Source organism: Phyllopteryx taeniolatus, chromosome 9, assembly GCF_024500385.1.
Source record: "Phyllopteryx taeniolatus isolate TA_2022b chromosome 9, UOR_Ptae_1.2, whole genome shotgun sequence".
Lineage (NCBI taxonomy): Eukaryota > Metazoa > Chordata > Actinopteri > Syngnathiformes > Syngnathidae > Phyllopteryx > Phyllopteryx taeniolatus.
Window position 1 is genome coordinate 11,311,423 of NC_084510.1, and position 20,848 is coordinate 11,332,270.

The 20,848-nt window shown below is 42.2% G+C and overlaps 2 protein-coding genes across 4 annotated transcripts in view; one reads left to right on the forward strand and one right to left on the reverse strand.

Annotated features, from left to right (window-relative positions):
* psmd6 (proteasome 26S subunit, non-ATPase 6) lies at nucleotides 1-10,160 on the forward strand. The gene is made up of 8 exons (XM_061783817.1): nucleotides 1-283; nucleotides 746-951; nucleotides 3,770-3,915; nucleotides 4,001-4,220; nucleotides 4,387-4,495; nucleotides 5,317-5,485; nucleotides 9,788-9,865; nucleotides 9,951-10,160. Exons 1-8 carry the CDS (start codon nucleotides 139-141, stop codon nucleotides 10,045-10,047), a joined length of 1,170 nt encoding a protein of 389 aa, XP_061639801.1. The 5' UTR covers nucleotides 1-138; the 3' UTR covers nucleotides 10,048-10,160.
* Nucleotides 10,161-10,203: 43 nt separating this feature from the next.
* LOC133483131 (ataxin-7) overlaps nucleotides 10,204-20,848 on the reverse strand; it is a 52,844-nt gene continuing 42,199 nt past the window's right edge. For all 3 annotated transcript variants that reach the window (XM_061783811.1, XM_061783809.1, XM_061783810.1), the window contains 2 exons: nucleotides 16,608-17,739; nucleotides 10,204-14,243 (listed from right to left, as the gene is read on the reverse strand). In XM_061783811.1, the coding sequence (XP_061639795.1) occupies nucleotides 14,226-14,243; nucleotides 16,608-17,739 (1,150 nt within the window). In that variant the 3' untranslated portion in view covers nucleotides 10,204-14,225. The remainder of the gene's footprint in view (nucleotides 14,244-16,607; nucleotides 17,740-20,848) is intronic.

The window sequence follows — 20,848 nt, forward strand, 5'->3', positions numbered from 1 at the left end:
CTCCTGGTTCAGTGACGCTTTGGCGGAAACAACATTACGCTGTTTGCCGTAGTCATCGTTGATTAGCACATATCCGCCAATTCTGCTCTCCGTCCTCCAAAAGACAGCGTTACTTGATCTCCTTCCCGTATAGACAACATGCCGCTAGAAAATCTCGAGGAAGAGGGTCTGCCCAAGAACCCTGATCTGAGGATAGCACAACTCAAGTTCTTGCTCACAATGGACGGTCACCGACAAGATGCTAAAGTGAAGACGGAGCTCATGGACGCTATCAAAGTGAACAGTGAGTTAGCATTTCGCTGTTTTAATGTTAGCGAGTATTTTCGCCACGCAAACGCGAACACGCGAAAAGATATGTGTTCGATGGTGGTTTCGCTGCCTCTGAAAATGTCGGGAAAACCAACGTGCTAACGGTAGCTATTCGCTAATTCAAGCTAACGCACCTCCATCAGGCTCAACATGGGTTGTGCTAGATGTAGCAAATGTTTCATTGTGATGTCTAGGTTTTTTTTGTGCTTAGCCAACAAAATCGTAGCTGCTTATGATGGTACCCTAACATACGCTTGTCACACACAAAAACTCGTACTTGTGAGAGAACAGTAAGTTGTGCAAGAAGTACTGAAACAATGAACAGTTGGACGACGGTAAGTTGCCTTGTAAAGGTTATAGTGCATTTTAGCTTCATCCTGAAAGCCTAATATCTCTAACTTTAGGTGAGTAATGCATTCTAATATCTATGCCGTAGACATGGCCCCCTACTATGAAACCTTGTGCAAGGAGCTTAAGTGGCAACTAGACAGTGACCTGCTGAGCAAGATGAAGAAGGCAAACGAGGAGGAGCTGAAGCGGCTCGATGACGTGCTGGAGGACGCAGAGAAAAATCTCGGGGAGAGTGAGATCAGGGATGCTATGATGGCCAAAGCCGAATATCTGATCAGGATCGGAGATAAGGTAACTGGCTCTTATATTAGCCTCAGAGCACCTGTTCACCAGCCACTACTTGAGCCACATCCGAACAATCGAATTAGAGCTAACGTAAGAACGGTTTCACATAATGTACCGTGACGCCCCGTTTCTCACAGGGGATACGTTCCAGACACCCAAATGTATTCCTTATTATTCTTAATTGTTAACCCGTATTGTAACCTGTATTTATGCCGGAACAGTTATGCTGTGCAACAGAGGAGTTTGGTATACTCCCTCTGTGGTTATTTGTAGGCCTGAACGATATGGCTTTTTTTTAGGCTGGTTCTGATATTTGATTGAAAAAATTCCGGTAATTGTACTCATTCACTGCCATCCATTTCCTGAGTAGGGAACCCCTAGACTGCCAGGCATTTTTGAGCAATTTCACCCATTTTTCAAGCCCCACAGAATATTGTGTACTAGAACAACACTGAAAGAGAACTTTTGACAGAAAAATAATTTATTTACAAAGTATAACTAGGTACAGAATTTACATTAGACACAAATGCATGAAAAAATGGGGCTCCCACATTTGCACTTTGTTCCTCCTAATTCTCCTCCTCTACCACCATTTGCTTAATAGTCCAAGTTTTTATTACCTTGCGCATAAAATCTAGCAAAGTTTTATCCACATCTGGATTTTATTCTTTGGTGGCGGTAATTGGGATCTTGTGTGGTTGTCATTGTCCTTGAAACCAGTCCTTACTTCTGCTCGAAGCACAAACCGTGGAGTTTAGAAACATAACTATTACTATAAAAATACATTGTTGAAATTGCTGTCGTGGGAGGTGAAAAAAAAGATTTCAATTACCTTTTTTGTCTGCACTACGTACTGGAGTGGTAGTCGAACATCTGCTAGATGCATAACTTGTACGTTTTAAAAAATAAATACCATTACTCGAGAATACTTAAAAAAATAATAAAAATTATATTCGTCAGAATCCTAAAAGACGTTCGACTCGCGGGTGTTGAATTCCTGCAAGATGGACGAAATGGAAAATTAAAATCAGTACTGGCAACAGATGTTACATTGTAATGTGAACTTGTGGGACTAAATTATGTTTTTATGTAACAAGGATTGAAGGAGCGTGTTTGCTCGCTAAATGTAGCTAACGCGAGCTGCAAACGAGTTTACCTTCATCTCCATATCATCCGGAGGATTTCGGGATGAAGCCCGGCTGGCGATCCAGAGGGAGTTCACTCATCTGACAATTCCGCATCCCATTTACTCAAATCCTGGTCAGCAGATGATCAGCTGGCAAGCAGCCGAGAGCATCTCGCCATATGGCCCAGCATTTTGGGCGATAACTTTGCAACAAAGCAATCGGTTCGGAGCGTCATCCTTTATTCCCCCGCATGATCTAAGGCGTCATTCCTGTCGGGCGCAGGAATATTCTTCTTGCCTTGGCGGAATAAATTTCTCATACCGAAAGCATTTTTTTTGTTAAGATTAGAATTAGAAGATTAAAATATTTTTACTTCTCTCTTTTCTGCCATTATGCTTGCCTTTTCTCCTTGTCTCCTGCACCCTGCCTCCTCCTTCCTCTAAGGGAGGCATGTTTACCTCAAGGCATTGTTTCCCTTTACAGGGTGCCATTCCTCATTGCAGTTATCCAGAGGCTTGACGATCAAACATAAACTGCACAAGACCCTCGCCCAACCATCCCCGTTAAATGCCATTGACATCTTTAGAAGGCATTGTGAGGGAATGAGTTAATTGGCTGATTTATTTAAAAAAAATATATGTATATAATGAATAAAATGACTTATTTAGTCCCTAATGTGTACAACAAGAAATATATGAATTACATTCAGAACATTTGACAGTTTTACAATACTTTCTCCTTTAGTATTTGTTTCACTTTTTTTTTTAAACAGAGAGGAATTTTCAAGTACATAAAACATACCAAAAAAAGCATTAACTGAAGACTGAAATTTATGCAGTATACAAGCAACATAATGAGTGAAGTTGTTGGCAAAACATTATTTATGCATGATGCCCTGTAACGTTAAATCACATTTCTTCTGCTCCATTATTTTCTTTAGCATGAAGTGATGACTTCAAAATAAAAACCAGAGACGCCTTTCTCAAATGTCATCTTTGAGTTGCATTTTAACTATATTAAGTACAGAGAGAGTTACACTGAAACGGGAGCCAATTCTAACACTAATAATGCATTCGAAGTAAAAACTTATAAACGTATACTTACAGAAGTTATGTCTTTATGGAAGGATGGAGACTTTGTAATTCACACAGAAAACTGTTCTGTCAGCCATGCATGTCATTTATTACCTGCCTGTCTCGAGTGAACAGCATTTACTGTTTCATGAGAAAGTAAGAATTTAGTTGTTTAATCTGCAAAAAACTGGCTAATTATGATTATTTTGAAAATGGCTAACATTTAATTGGATGTACTGTGCTGGATATTTATTGGAAAAGGAGTCAGGCAAATGGAGCTCCAAGAGGAAACAGACAGAAGAAAAAGAGAAAAAACAACAGAGAACAAAAGACAGAAGAAAAAGAGGAAAAAACAACCGGGAACAAAAACTGTTTAACAATAGTATTTGCCAACAGTAATGTCACATAGGAGTTGGGTTTTTACCGATATGTGGATTGGGATTGGGATTGGGTTTCTACACTCTATGAGGAAGAGACACAACCTGTAGCAGACAGGACAGGACAGGTTCTGTACAGATTTTAACATCAACTTCTGCATGTTCTGTGATTATAATTGCAAATGTTGCAATGACTGGGTGGGGCCACACAGTTGTAAAAATCTGCTTTTTCTATGTGCTTCCACAGGAGGGGGCCCTAACAGCATTCAGGAAAACCTACGACAAGACAGTGGCTCTGGGTCACAGACTAGACATCGTCTTCTACCTGTTGAGGATCGGCCTCTTCTACATGGACAGTGACCTCATCACGCGCAACTCTGAGAAAGCCAAAAGGTAATGCCAGTCAATCATTACCTTTGTGGTGTACGATACTTGGCACGGACCGCCCCGCCCCCGCGTGACCCTATCTCCCCTGCAGCCTGATTGAAGAGGGGGGAGACTGGGACAGGAGAAATCGACTGAAGGTCTACCAGGGTCTGTACTGCGTGGCCATCAGGGATTTCAAGCAAGCTGCCGAGCTCTTTCTCGACACGGTCTCCACCTTCACGTCGTACGAGCTTATGGACTACAAGACGTTTGTCACCTACACGGTCTACGTGTGCATGATTGCCCTCAAGCGCCCTGACCTTCGTGAAAAGGTACAAAGAAATCGGATGCGTTCGCAAACAAGTTGCCAAGGGAGCTTTTTAGTGGTCAAGATTTAAAATTGGTAACTTATGGTAGTGTTTTATACAGTACATTTGCATCAAAGGCTCAGTGATGTCCATTATAGTTATGGCTGTACAAGAGTAATCTTTTTCTTAGGTAATAAAAGGAGCAGAGATCCTGGAAGTGCTGCACAGTCTGCCAGCTGTTCGCCAGTATCTGTTTTCCCTCTACGAGTGCCGCTACTCGGTCTTCTTTCAGTCTCTCGGTGAGGACATTTCATCTTGCCTGCTACTTTAAATTTTTAATACAGTCCTTTAGCGAGGTTCATCATTTACATTCCCACTATATCGCATGTTTTCTTTAAGCAATCCCTATTTACCGTACAGTGTTCCCCAGCTATCCCTAAGCGATAGGGACTGAGCCCTGCTGTGAATAGTGAAAATCTGCGAGTAATATGAAGCTCATCAACTCACTTCAACATAGGGCCTTGGCCCCAAGATGGTACCAAAGCAAGACTTTAATATTACACAGGGCTTTGGCCTGAGCACAAAAGCAGCAGATAGGTGTTTTTCAGTGAATAGTGGCGGATAGGTGAATCTGTGAGTAGTGAACGTGGGGGGGAAAACACTGTATACCTACTGACTGACTGTATTGTCCTCGGATGTGGGAAAGGACAGCCACAGTTGCCGATGCACTTCTCAGCTGTTAACTGAATGCCGGAGAACCGTAAAACATACTCATGCTCAAGCCCAGACACTCACACGTAGACTTTTCAATGTCACACGCCAGCTCACCAGCCCCCATAAGGCACATGAATGTTCATGGACGCTGTAATACGTGTAACAGTAACTTAAAGTGTGTTTTAATAAGAAAATGTTTAGCATGGGGAAGGGGTAAAAATTCTATTAACATTTTTTATGGTGTCATTGTATTGCAAATTTGCACCTATTGCGGATGGGTCTGGAACGTATCCCATACGATAAACAGGGGTTCACTGTATTCCAGTATCCACAAGTATTTGTGCAACTGCTCTACTGCATAATTCACTGAAGCTCATCTCCTTGTTCTTTCTTTACTGTTCCACAGCAACAGTGGAGCAGGAGATGAAGAAGGACTGGCTCTTTGCCCCACATTACCGCTATTATGTGAGGGAGATGAGGATCCAGGCCTACAGCCAGCTGCTGGAATCCTACCGCTCGCTCACACTGGGCTACATGGCCGAGGCCTTTGGCGTCAGCACAGAGTTCATCGACCAGTGAGTTCTCCTACTCTACATTGGACTGTATACCATATACTGTAGCAGGGGTTCTCAAAATCTTTCGGTCCAGGGACCGCTTATTGGTGAGAATTCTTTCCAAGGACCTTCTTTTAATTCTAAAGCCAATTAAATCATCAACTATCATGGGCACCCCGAAATGCAGCCATGTGGGGGGCACAAGCCAGTGCAAACTATAGGCCTGGATAAATGCAGAGTGTTGCGTCAGGAAGTGCATAGGGCTTAAAACTTTGCCAAACAAATATGAGCGTTCATCCACAGAATTCCATACTGGATCGGTCGTGGCCCAGGTTAACAACGCCCGCCACCGGTAGGTTAACTGTGGCAGACGTTGTTCAGCTACTGTGGGTCGAAGTCGGAGAGGTGGAAAGAGAGTTCTTAGGCAGAAAGAGAAGAGGAAAGCACATAACCTAAGACTGAACGTGGGGACTTTGAATGTTGGGACTATGACAGGAAAAGCTCAGGAGTTGGTTGACATGATGATTGATTAGGAGTAAGGTTGATATATTTATTGTGTGTCCAGGAGAGCAGGTGGAAAGGCAGTAAGGCTAGAAGTTTAGGGGCAGGGTTTAAATGATTTGCCAGGGTGTAGATGGTAAGAGAAATGGAATAGAGGTTATTTTAAAGGAAGTGTTGGCTTGGAAATGGCTGTAGTGAACACTTTCTTCCAGAAGAGGCAGGAACATAGGGTGACCTATACGAGCGGAGGTAAAAGCTCGCAGGTGGATTACGTTTTATGCAGATCATGTTATCTGAAGGAGGTCACTGACTGTAAGGGAGGGGAGAGTGTGGCGAGACAGCATAGGATGGTGGTGTGTAAGATGATGCTGGTGGTGAGGAGGAAGATTGAGAAGACAAAGGCAGAGCAGAGAACCATGTGGTAGAAGCTGAAAAAGGAAGAGTGTTGTGCGGCTTTTCGAGAAGAGGTGAGACAGGCTCTTGGCGGACAGGAGGAGCTTCCAGAAGACTGGACCACTACAGCCAAGGTGATCAGAGAGACAGGCAGGAGAGTACTCGGTGTATCTTCTGGTCGGAAAGAGACGAATGAGACTTGGTGGTGGAACCTCAAAGTACAGGAAACCATACAAGGACAGAGGTGAGCTAAGAAGGAGTGGAACTGAGGAGAAGAGAAAGGGATACAAGGCGATATGACGTAAGGTGAAGGTAGAGGTGGCGAAGGCCAAACGAGGCATGTGATGACATGTATGCTAGATTGGACACAAAAGAAGGAGAAAAAAGGATCTATACAGGTTGGCCAGACAGCGATAGAGATGAGAAGGATGTGCAGCCGGCTAGGGTGATTTAAGGATAGTGAAAATTTGGGAGCAACAGTATGGTTTCATGCCTAGAAAGAGTACCACAAATGCATTATTTGCCTTGTGTTGATGGTGAAGTACAGAGAAGGTCAGCATGAGCTACATTGTGTCTTTGTAGATCGACAGAAAGCCTATGACAGAGTACCTAGAGAGAAACTGTGGTACGACTGCATGCTTGGTTGGTACCACAATGGATGTGTGCCAATAATGATGAATCAGTTTATATTACGGCAGGGCGATTAATCTCAATTTAATCATGTTTTCAAGTTTGGCTTCTCGTGATCATAAAAAACATCATCATCGAAGAAAAACGAATGTGCCGCGGCACCGGTTGTGTATGCAAGTTCCATGTGTTGCAAACGCACCCTGTGTTGCTTGCAGCGAGCTTGTGACGCATGTTCTTCTGCCTTCCCTGAGCGTGCTTTATTTACACCCTAGTTGGAGTTTATTGTTAAACAGCACAACAAAAAGAATTACTCACGCTGAGTATTTAAACAAGACACGCATCGTTTTAGAAATCGCCAGCTTATGCTAGCGGTCAATGGAAAACCCTACGGACGGGCGAGCTAACATTAGTATTAGATCACGGGAGGAATTTACCTTCAAATAACAAAGATTTATACACAAACGCCGTACTAACACATACAGACAGACAATACAACAATACACACGAGCATACAGTGGGTACGGAAAGTATTCAGACCCCCTTAAAGTTTTCACTCTGTTATATTGCAGCCATTTGCTAAAATAATTTAAGTTTATTTTTTCCCCTCATTAATGTACACACTGCACCCCATACTGACAAAAAAACATTGAATTGTTGAAATATTTGCAGATTTATTAAAAAAGAAAAACTGAAATATCACACAGCCATAAGTATTCAGACCGTTTGCTCAGTATTTAGTAGAAGCACCCTTTAATACAGCCATGAGTCTTTTTGGGAATGATCGACACAAGTTGTTCACACCTGGATTTGGCGATCATCTGCCACTCCTCCTTGCATATCCTCACCAGTTCTGTCAGGTTGGATGGTGAACGTTGGTGGGCAGCCATTTGCAGGTCTTTCCAGAGATGCTCAATTGGGTTTGTGTCAGGGCTCTGGCTGGGCCATTCAAAAACAGTCACGGAGTTGTTCTGAAGCCACTCATTTTAGCTGTGTGCTTAGGGTCATTGTCTTTTTTGAAAGTGAACATTCGGCCCAGTCTGAGTTTCTGAGCACTCTGGAGAAGGTTTTTGTCCAGGATATCCCTGTACTTGGTCGCATTCATCTTTTCTTTGATTGCTACCAGTCGTCCTGTCCCTTCAGCTGAAAAACACCCCCACAGCATGATGCTGCCACCAAGTTGCTGCACCGTTGGGACTGTATTGGACAGGTGATGAGCAGTGCCTGGTTTTCTCCACACATACCGCTTAGCATTAAGGCCAACAATTTCTATCCTGGCCTCATCAGACCACAGAATCTTAATTTTCACCATCTTGGAGCGCTTTGGGTGTTTTTTTTTTTTTTAGAAAACTCCATGCAGGCTTTCATGTGTCTTGCACTGAGGAGAAGCTTCCGTCGGGCCACTCTGCCATAAAGCCCCGACTGGTGGAGGGCTGCAGTGATGGTTAACTTACTAGAACTTTCTCCCATCTCCCGACTGCATCTCTGGAGCTCAGCCACAGTGATCTTTGGGTTCTTCTTTACCTCTCTCACCAAGGCTCTTCTCCCCCGATTGCTCAGTTTGGCTGGGCGGCCAGCTCGAGGAAGGTTTCTGGTCATCACAAACGTCTTCCATTTAAGGATTATGGAGGCCACTCTGCTCTTAGGAACCTTAAGTGCAGCATAATTATTTTTGTAACCATGGCCAGATCTGTGCCTTGCCACAATTCTGTCTCTGAGCTCTTCAGGCAGTTCCTTTGACCTCATGATGCTCATTTGCTCCGACATGCACTGTGAGCTGTAAGGTCTTATATAGACAGGGGTGTGGCTTTCCTATTCAAGTCCAATCAGTATAATCAAACACAGCTGGACTCCAATGAAGGTGTAGAAACATCTCAAGGATGATCAGAAGAAATGGACAACACCAGAGTTAAATGAGTGTCACAGCAAAGGGTCTGAATACTTATGGCTGTGTGATATTTAAGTTTTTCTTTTTTAATCTGCAAAAATTTCAACAATTAATTTTTTTTCTGTCAATATGGGGTGCTGTGTGTACATTAATGAGGAAAAAATGACCTTAAATTATTTTTGCAATATATTATTTTGGCTGCAATATAACAAAGTGAAAACTTTCTGTCCCCACTGTATATTCTTCCAAATCTATGGAAAACTAGTTACACAAAGTTTTGTGACTTTCTTCTTCTTTTTGGTATTTTACTGTAATCTGCACCTCCATGCCTGTATCGCAACACACTGCCCCCAAGAGGCCAAGGCAGCAGATAGTCATGGTTTTGTATAAAGAGACAAACGCTTTTCTTCCCCATCTGTCAGACATGAAAGCAGACAAATGTTTGTTTTAGGTAGATTAAGATTACCAACATTATTTCTATTTGCTAAATGCTAGAATATTAAGACAATACTTTCACCCCAGGCGTTCCAATGATTTTAGCCATGGCTGTGTTGTATGTTTTTTAAAATTTCTTTTAATGTATTAATTTATTTTCTGGTTGTTCTATCAAGTTATATTTAAAGTTGAGTTTTTGTAGTTAAATACAAAGTTTCAAACTCAGTGAATAGTCGTATTTATTAGCTGTGATTTCAATATCAAAACAATCATGATCATTACTTTTTCCTAATCACCCAGCCCTAGTTTATATTGGTACCCTTTGCAACATTTCATAATGGAAGCTAAAAAAAAAAAGTGTACCATACTGACCTGTACTGCTGATTACATATGGGTCACTGCAAGAAGTGTGAAAATTGTATTATCAAAGTTGACATGTTCTTTCTCTGGCTCCATTAACAACTTGTCTTTTATCTCAGGGAGCTGTCCCGGTTCATCGCTGCTGGACATCTCCACTGCAAAATTGATAAAGTGAACGAGATTGTGGAAACCAACAGGTAAGGCCACCTTTCATTGTACCGCCATATTGCTGGGCCATAACTCAGAAGAAAATCCAATTCTTTGCTTTCTTTTCCCTACCAGACCTGATAGTAAAAACTGGCAGTACCAGGAGACCATCAAGAAGGGTGATCTGCTGCTTAACAGAGTCCAGAAGTTGTCAAGAGTTATCAACATGTAAACATGGTGGCCACATTTTTGTCGGGTCAGCGAGGTGGATCCTTCAGCTTTGCTTTTCTTAGAAATGTTTGTTTGACAAATTCATTTGTGTACATAATAAAATGTTTGACTGTTGACACTGGTGATTTTGTATTCAGGAAAGAGGCAGAGACATTCATTTGTATAAATAGTATAAATTATTTTATTTACAGAACTTGTTACAAAACAAATATACAATCTTTTTCTTTAAATATTACTTCTAACCTATATTTTGTTCATGAATTACATAGCAGCCAATACATAGTCTAGCTGAAAAAGATTTGATGTTCATCAAAAAGAAATCTACAGGCTTTTTGTCATGGTTGGTTAACCCCCCCAAACATTAGCTGTACTCTTGTGTTCACATTCCAAGTCTATGGTTCGATTTAAAAAAAAAAATTATAATTCCTCATATTGCCACCTACTGGAAAGTTCAGTTGAGATGTCAGTGGAGTTTAAAGGTAAACAAAGGACCAGATTGAATGTTGTACAACGCCCAGAATAACAGAGGCTTCAGACAGAGACTCACACTGATGACAGGTACTGTTAGCGTATTGTCAGTCTCACTGAACACACACACACACACACACTACTGTTTGATACTGGGCAGCTGGGAAGCTGTTTTTTTTTTTTTTTTGACCACATTTAGAGTTCATAGGCAGATAACAACACTTTGAACATTCAAGTAAGGTAAAAAACAAAACTATTTTTTATTTATTTTTTTAAATAACCTGACAACACTGTCCTCAGGGTGAAACAAATTCAGGCACTTTCTTAATTTGATATTTCTTTGAAAAGCTGTGATTCAAATTACTCGTTTGGCAATGATGATGCAAGCAATCGCAATGACTTAGTCCCTTCAGCCTTCTAAAACCACCACCAACAGACATCTTTAAGGTAAAGTGTCTGACTGGTGGGCCCATTGAGCCGAAGCCTGCAGGACACAAGACCATCACAGGCCGATTAGGTCACACAAGTACATTAGTTGTGTTAATTCATAGGCAACAAAATATGTGTTGTAAAAGCACATGTGATTTGAGACCTTGAAAAGTGAATAAAGGTATTCGCTGTCAAACAGACACATGCTACAGTGGAAAAACACTTCACCTTTGTCCCTTAAGAGACCTTCAGTCCATGATTCATGAGCGGCTTCTATACATACTGTATATATCCACGTATTGCATTATATAGACTTGGCAGTGAAACACTTTAAAATAATCAAATTCTGGCTTCTCTTCTGGCTTTCTAAATAAATAACGACTCTTCAAAATGGTACCCAAAAGTTCCTGCATGTACAAAAAATGCCTGTGCAAAAATACACGTTTCATTTATGTACAATTCGTTAACAAAATACATTTTTCAAATAGGGGTGGGTTCTTTTAACTATATAAGCTGTGAAGGGGTGCGGGGGGGGAAGCTAAAGTTGTGTTTAAAAATCTACTTTCCACTTTTGACATCAGTAGAGGTTTCCAGATATCAACTAGTGTTGCCAAATGTTGAAACATGTCCTGTGAAGCAATCTGCATGAATCTCACACCACAAAACCCACTTGAAACTGCTCAAAAGAAGCAAACATCCCAGAGACTGGACTATTGCCTGATTTAAGGCTCAATGTTGACTCACGGAATTCAAAGTACAAGCTTGTCACGTGACACCATCTGAGCAATGCGCAGAGGTATCACAACTCAGCATCCAGGGTTTTGGGTCCTGTTCAACGCGAGGGGGCAAAACACCCACAGAAGACAGCCGACGTGCATAAAGTTTGCTCCAGTTAAGACATACCATACCTGATTCCCTATGCGGGAAAGAAGGGGGGGAAGAAACATTACAATTCACATCGGGCCACAGGAAGTAGGGGCTCTCCCACAGTAATTGTGATACTTATCAGAAAAGATTGTGGCAATAATACGATTTGCACAGGTTCTTCATATCCACACAGGCAATGCACCTTCAACCACTTCACCAGCCCAAGTGCTCATCTTCAAAGTTGGGAATAGACACTAAAGTAGCAGCTTTTGGCGAGCTTAGTTATCAAATAAGCATTGCCTGTGGAGAGAGAAAGGTTTAGTGCTGTTCACAGTTGGGGAGCAGGTCTACTGTGGCTATCATTCTGCACATTGAACACAGAAATTCCGTTCAAATTTGTCTCAACGGACAAAAGATTCACGCGAGAGCGCATGTCAGGTTTGGCTTTCACATTTGAAAGCACAACCGTCCTCAACCACATCTACGAAGACTCTTTGTAGTACAGTGTAAAAGCTCATAAGAGAAATCTGAATAAGGTAACACTTGCATAATTCTCCGGGTCACTAAAATAAAAACATTTACAGGATCTTCTCAGGTTACCGCACATAGCCCCCAAAACAAGTGAGCCGAGTCCGACTGAAGAAGCGTGAAACAAGGTGATTGTGTGACATTTGAGGTGACGCAAGCATGTTTGCTGCTCCTCCAGCTCTCCTTCCAAGGCTTCTGAGATCAGGCGCTGGGGGGTGAATTTGAGTCTCAAATTCCAGTCATCCAGCAGAATCTGACATGAGAAAAATACTCTTCAACAAACTCATCTTTTTCACGCACACACATGGAAAGTCGTTTGAGCATTTATCTGATATCCTACTAGTGCGCTGAACTGTCCTAGCACGCTTGTTGTCCTTATTAGTAAGACAATTCAGCGCTCTAGTAGAATGACTAAATGTTACACAAGAGGCAAAACCGTGCACTAATTGACATCTGTGCACTATGACTACTAATAGTGAAGTGCTAGAGGTTAACTCGTAGAATTTTCTAATGACTAGTAGTAGCATTTTTGCCACACTAGTAACATCTAGTCATTTAACCAGTGCACTGGATTTCTTAACTTCCTGCCTAAATAGGTCATCAAATGTAGTCTGCTCATGTAAATCACAAGAATAAAGAGTGTGCCTAAACTAATAGCACACCAAAAATCTAGTTTTCATATTCTTAGTGAAAATAAACATTCACAGGAAAGGGAGGTAAAAGTAAGTGAACACTTCACTGGTTGACCCACTTTTGGCAGCAATAATCTCAACCAAACATTTTCTGTAGTTGCAGAACAGATGTGCACAACAATCACGATGAATTTTGGAACATTCCTCTTCACAAAACTGTTGCAGTTCAGCACGTTTCCTGTGATGCCTGGTGTGGATAGCTCTTTTGAAATCATGCCACAGCATGACAATGATCCAAAACACAAGCAAATCAACAACAGAATGGCGTCAGAAGAAATAATGTTTAGGGTGGCCCAGTCAAAGTCCTGTCCTCAACCTGATTGAGATGCTCTGGCATGACCTCAACAGAGCTATTCACACCAGACATCCCAGGAAACTTGAACCTTAACACTTTTGTCAAGAGGAATGGTCCAAAATTCATCCTGATCGTTTTGCATGTCTGATCTGCAACTACAGGAAATGTTTAGTTGATGTTAATGCTGCCAAAGGAGGGTCAACCAGTTATTACAACCAAGAGTTCACTTACTTTTTCCTCCCTGTGCTGCAAATGTTTACGTTTTCCTCTGAACATTTGAAACCATGTCATTGTTTTTATGGTATTAGTTTAAAAAGACTGTTTATTCTTGCGATTTACATAAAGATCTGACTTCATTTGATGACAAATTCATGCAGAAATGTAACAAATTCCAAAGGGTTCACATTCTTTACACACACACACACACACACACACACACACACACACAAGGAAGAGATCGGCTTGCTGTCTCCCCACTTGCTCAGCGTCATGACAGCTTGTGGCCATAGAGCTCACAACAGCTCTTGACCGGAACCAAAGTGCACCCCGGAAACTCATGGCTGTCACTCTCCGTCCCGCGCTGGGACTGTCTGGAAGACCACTCGGAATACCGGCACAGTACCATGCTTGTGGAGGTATGTGGTCGGCTCCAAGCGTGACGTATGCCCATCGAGCACCACTTGTCCCCGCCACGCCTCCAACAGACATGGCTTTGGGAGAAATAGTACGAACATTTGACTTCACTGGGCAGTCCAGATCATCTCCAACCTGAGGATTGTGGGAAACTGAGCGTAATGTGGGTTTTCGTTTTAGAAGGCCTCGTACAGTCCAGAGCAGATTGCTCCAGACTACGTCCCATCATCGTGCCGCATCCACACACTCTGCGGGCTGACACCACTGTCAGGGACGAGCCTTTGGCTGCATAAGGGGAATAAAAGTAAACGTGTTAGAGCATCTTTTGCCCAAGCTGAAATAGCAATCAACGGTATGTCTTTTTGAGCCGTATGTACAGAGTACGGAAAGTATTCAGACCACCTTAAATTTTTCATTCTTTGTTATATTACAGCCATTTGCACAAATCATTTAAGTTCATTTTTTTCCTCATTAATTTACACACAGCACCCCATATTTACAGAAAAAATTGAATTGTTTATTAAAAAAGAAAAACTGAAATATCACACAGCCATAAGTATTCAGACCCTTTGTTCAGTATTTAGTAGAAGCACCCTTTTGAGCTACTACAGCCATGAGTCTGTTTGGGAATGATGTTTTTCACACCTGGATTTGGGGATCCTGTGCCATTCGTCCTTGCAGATCCTTTCCAGTTCTGTCAGGTCGGATGGTGAACATTGGTGGACACCCATTTTCAGGTCTCTCCAGAGATGCTCAAATGGGTACAAGTCAGGGCTCTGGCTGGGCCATTAAAGAACAGTCACGGAGTTGTTCTGAAGCCACTCCGTCGTTATTTTAGTCCTTGTCTTGTTGGTTCTTCTTTACCTCTCTCACCAAGGCTCTTCTCCCCCGATTGCTCAGTTTGGCCGGACGGCCAGCTCTAGGAAGGGTTCTGGTCGTCCCAAATGCCAGAATTCTCTGAGCTCTTCAGGCAGTTGCTCGACCTCATGATTTTTTCCTAATCAAGTCCAATCAGTATAATCAAACACAGCTGGACTCCAATGAATGTGTAGGACCATCTCAAGGATGATCAGAAGAAATGGACAGCACACGACTTAAATATATGAGTGTCACAGCAAAGGGTCTGGATACCTACAGCTGTGTGATGTTTCAGTTTTTCTTTTTTAATAAATCTGCAAAAATTGCAACAATTCCATTTTTTTCTGTCAATATGGGGTGCTGTGTGTACATTGAGGGGAAAAAGAACATTTATTTTTGCAAATGGCTGCAATATAACAAAGAGTGAAAAATGTAAGGGGGTCTGAATACTTTCCATACTCACTGTATACTTCTAGAAAAGTGGAACCTCTCAGATTGAATACAGAGGCATCATTTGATGTCACATTAAATTCTCAACTCATGAAAATGTAAAAATAGGTTGATGGCTTTTAATGTTAAAACCAATAAAACAATAAATAATGCTACCTTAGCTTTGATAAAAATTGCTTATGGTGATACTGGACTGGAAAGTACATTTCAATTGGTGTACTGTACTGTACATTATTTTTCTCTTTATATCCCTTACAGTTGAAACCAGATGTTTACATACAGTATATAAAAAGACATTTTCTTTTTTATTCACTATCAGACATGAAATCAGGCTAAACCTTTCCTGTTTTAGGTCAATTAACTTGCACAAGTCAGGTTCATCCTGGGTGCAATTTCCATAGGCCGGAAGGTACCACATTTTTCTGTTCAAACAAATATCCGCTAGTATAAACACTAGGGCTGTCCCGATGCAACTTTTTAACTCCCGATCCGATACCGATATTGCAGCCTTGAGTTTTTGCTGATACCAGTATCGGTCTGATCCAGAGCAGCCAAATGTTACGGAACGGCCGTATTTTGTTACGGAAATCACTGAACGCTGACTCGTTACAGCCGTAACACCAATTGTCCCAGATATCGGGGTGAAAAAAAATCCAACATCCAACATTACCAGCCAGTATGGCACTGTGACCGGCCACTGTGCCGAAAATTTTAAATAAATGACTTTGATGAAATAAACACTATATTGTTTAAAAAAAAAAAAAAAAAAAAAAAAGCAACGGGGTGAAAAAAAAGCTGCTCGGTGCATGCCGTTTTATTTACGCAGCACTCCCTCCCCCCCGCGCTAATCCATGGAGGAGAAAGTTCTCTTTGCGTCCCTAAAAGCATGATACGAATTGCTAAGCTATTGTGTCATGAAGTTGCATAACACCAAAATAAGTGATTGGGTTATACAGTACAGAACCGGAAATGAATTAGACCTAATTGACCTAGAACAGGAAAAGTTTCATCTGATTTTATGTCAGAAGTTGAGGGGAAAAAAAGTGTATGCGTCTTTTTATGTAGTGTATGTAAAAACTTCTGGTTTCAACTGTATGTTGCAGATAAATTATAAAAACAAATAAAAAGCAAAACAAATGTGCATCTAAGCTAATGTTTTGATGGTAACACCTTTAAAGGCAAGAACATTTAGTCGTATTCCGGATGGGGCATTCAAATTAAGAGGTTCCACTGTATCGTATACTGTATATAGATACAACTGAAACATACGTTTATGTTGCCAAAACACTTTCACGCTTAATTTCTAATTCTGATTGGTCAACACAACAGGACACAACCCACCTGATGTAAATGGGAGTTGTTAGGCAGCCCCGGCGTCCCTGGAATGTTCCGTCCGTGCTTCCCGAGGATGTTGTTAATGGCTGGCGACTTGGACACCTTGGGTCGACCCGGTACAGGACCCCCACCTCCCCCCCCGAGTCCACCTCCCCCAGTGCCACTGTTAATGCTGCTGCAGGCAGGGGAACTTTTACGCTTCTTGCCTTCCAGGCGCCTATCTGAGGAGTGGTGGCTGAAGCTGGTATGGTGGTCGGTTGAGGACTGATGGTGGACGAAAGGCCCCAGAGAGAGGGTGGAGTCGCTGCTGTTCATCACCACACTCATACGCTTGATGGACTCGGCTGGGCTGCCCGAGGGGGGACCTCGCGCCGGTGGGCCTGAGGAGCCGCCTGCTGACCCTGCGGAAGGCTCAGCCTTGAGGCTGAGAGAGTTTGTACGTACGCTGGGGCCACAGTTGAGGCCCACACTGTGGACTCCACTGTGGGAGGAAGATAACGAGGAGAAAGAGGATGAAGAACCTAGTGAGCTGTGGTGGTAGGTGCTCCCTGAGCTGCCGACATTTGCACAGTTCTTCTTGAAAGAGGACGAGGGAGAATAGTTGGCATTAGCAGGTTCTGATGAGCTGTGGGACGACAGGAGGACAGAGCTGTTCTTTCTTTTCTTTCCCGAGCTGAAGCTGTTGGTGCTACTGTTACCGCCCACGCCAACTGAGGTGGGGATGACGGGTGTGGAGGAGCCAGTGGAGAGCTCCTTGGGCCTGAAGGACAATGACTTGGTAGTGCTGCTGCTGGAGGGACGGGACTTAAGCGCCCGGCCTGAGGCCAGTGAGGGAGCTAATGGTGAGGAGGATGAAGACAAGTGGGCTGAAGGCATCTGTGGCGACGAAGACACTTGTCGGGCCTGTGTGGTGCTGTAGGTCGGGTGCTCAGGCCCTCCTTGCGGAGAGCTGTGGGCATTTAAGGTTGTCCCATAGGAGAGCACAGGCTTGCCCTCAAAGGATTGGCTATAGGGGGTCTGGGACATGGTCGCAGGGGGGCTCAGGAAGCCTGGAGATGGGGTGCTACCAGGGGAATTTGTGCTTGTCCTATGGGGAGGTGCAAAGGAAGAGCTGTTCTCCAAGGCCAAGGGGATTTTCCTGGAACAAGAGGAAAAGAATGTGAAGTACCTTGTAAAATTGTTTTGAAAGGTGCTATATAGACAACAATTGTTATCATTATCAATTGAGTGGTACCTTGACTAACGAGTGCACCAACTTTATTTTATAAATGAGTTAATTCCAAGTTACGAGCAGTCCATCGGTCGATTTGTTGATTTGAGCTGTGTGCAAAAATCTGATGTTACGATACGCAGCCGCTAGATGGTGGCAGCGAACGCCACATCATTTGCCCAGCATCCCGCATCTCAATCACAATTTGAGATAATGAGTTACGAGCTCAGTCAACAGAGCAAATTAGACTCAAAAGTCAAGGTTCCCCTACATAGGGTTTAATTTTCAAAGCACTTAAACAAAAACCCACAACATAATGATGGTGTTCTATGTAATGCTTGTCTAGTGTCTAGTGTCTAGTGAGGCAAATTTCAGTGTAAATGGACAATACTGGGAGCCATAACATAATGTATCCTGAATTTGTACACAGGTCGGAAGGCACCGTAGTCTATTGCTAAGGTATGCTAATGCAGTAGCAGTCCTAATTATAGTAAATATTTGTAAGAAAAGCACTTCTAGGCCCTTAATATTAAACAATCCAATGTAAAGCAGTGGGTATGGCGGTAACAGAGGGTGCCTTCTTGTGCTGCGTGAAAACATATTCTGACTCTTCTGCGCAAACTTGTTCCTTCTGCCCCTTTAAGAAACCTCAAACCACTGTATGTGGGGACCAGCGTAAACAGAGGACATGCTGAAACATGTTTTCTTTTTTAATCTAACATATGCTATACTAAATGCCACCAATAGGAGTTGCACTTGACACAGAAGCCAATGTAAGCAGTGAAAGGCACTGCGGAAGTAGCGAATGTGATAAACAAACTGCATATTCTGTTCGGAGGATGGCAGAAAGGATGTGAATGAGGTGTGTAAAACTTACTCTTTGGGAACATTTTACATGCAAATACAACTGAGGAGTCAAGATTCTACATCTTGATTGGAACTGTGTGCAATCAGTTGGTTGGAGTAAAGTCATTAATGTCTGTAAGCAATGAAGCACATGTTGTTTTAATTAGGGCTGTAACAATACACCCAGGTCAGAGTTCGATGCAGATCACGATTTCTTACCCACAGTTTGATACACGATTTGATTAGGTTTTTTCAGTAAGGATGGTAAAAAATGTAATGGATACGCCGATGGCCTAGTTGTCATGGTGACCCCAAGAACTGATAAAACTTCCATTCCTGGTTCCTGAACCTCAACCTGCCAGTTTGCTTTCACGAGACATAGGAAACCTGGTTTATATAATCTGGAGCCATAAAACTTCCGTATGACTTGCACAGCTGAATGGGGGAGGAAGTGATTGATGACTGTTGAACAATAGAACACGATCACCCCCAGTGATGGTTAGAGACACTGCCTGTGGACATTAAAACAACATTGAAGAGGTCTCACGTTTGTGATAAACAGAACAAACCTTCAGGAATGTTCTAAATGTATACCGTGATGCCTGTGTGATTGTCTTTACAGGTTGCCTTCCAAATTTGTTTCTTCTGAAGGTGCCACTGTGTTTGATATCAACCTGTAAAAACTGATTGTGCCAAGAACGCTAGTTTAGCACATGCGCGAAAGTTATAACAACCGTTTATTATGTTTCTTTCCTAAGCGTGAGAGAGTACAAAGTTGGGAGTATTTTAGATTGATAGATGATTTTTAAACCCATTTTTAAGGGCCAAATTGTAGACTAGATTCAAGTCGATGGGTGTGGTCTTCTCCACTTCCCCCCGTCTCTTAGACACGCCCCCTGAATATTTAACTCTGTGGCGTCCACCTTCTTCCTCTCTTGCTTGCTTGGTCTCTTGGCTCTGTTCCTCCAGGCTAACATCCCTGTAGCTCCGGGGCAGCTCCGGGCAACCCATCCCTCCTCCCCTTTTCTTTGTCTTTTGTTGTCACCATGCGGTGCGTGTGCCCCCGGACCACGACGGCAGCGCTGTCCAATCAAAGAAGCCGGCCATGCTTCTTCTATCGGTATTTCCCAGCCCTGATGTGTTGGAGGAAGCCCCAGAAAGCAACTCCCGGCATTCGTACCAGTCACACCCACAGTTGAGAGCAAGCGCGGGGCCCGTAACAAGTTCAAACGGCAGGAAACATTACGAGCTCACCCCAACGTGACAACAACTTTCTTTTTGCATCTCCTTTGTTTTCACTTTTTGCACATTCACACACATTTTTAGTCCAGCCACACACGAGGTCCTATTTTTCTTCACGTATGTCTTTTTCTTTCTATTACCATTATTATTCTTTCTATTACCATTAGAATTTTTTATTTTTTTTTTGTAAAATCCCTCTGCATTGTTTCGTTGTAGGTTTCCCTTTTAGATTTAATTAAATTTTCTATAAAATTCTACTTCCTGTTGTGTGTTGTGTGTTTGAGTATAACCGAAAACTGCTGTAATTGAGAACTCTTAGTATATTAATGTAGTGAGCCTCCTAAGTACTAAGATTGATCGAGTTTTTTTGTCACTTTTCCTAAAATTTACAGATATGAAGAGAAGACGTGGTACCCCTTTACGAGACAAAGATAGTTTGGTTGTAACGTTAGACGTATGTCGCACTAAACCGGAAGTGAACGCAAGCATTCACCTTCTGGCATATTTTTTTCCAAAATTAATTCCGATTTTATCCAAAACCAATATACGCTACAAAAAAAGAAATAAATAAATAAAAGAGATTGTGATTTAAAAAAACAAAACCTAAACTTTATTTAGGACACTTAATTATATAGGATTTTTTAAAAGTAAAATGATAATAGTCTCCGGTCTGTGCTGTAAACCAGAAATTAAATAACTAAATATGTAAACACAAACAAATGTTTCTCTAACAAAATAGCTACCGTTTAAAATATAAGTACTAAACGACACTGTGGGGTTTAGGAAACAAACTTGCTGTCTCTGCCACAAACTGCAACAAATATTGAGTTAAAACTGTAACAGACTTCCTATCTGTCCGGCAAAGCACAAACTAAATAACAAAATAATTTAAAAAAAGAAAACTTTTCTCTAAAAGGAGTCCCAACAGCCCAGTGCTTTCTGTACAGCC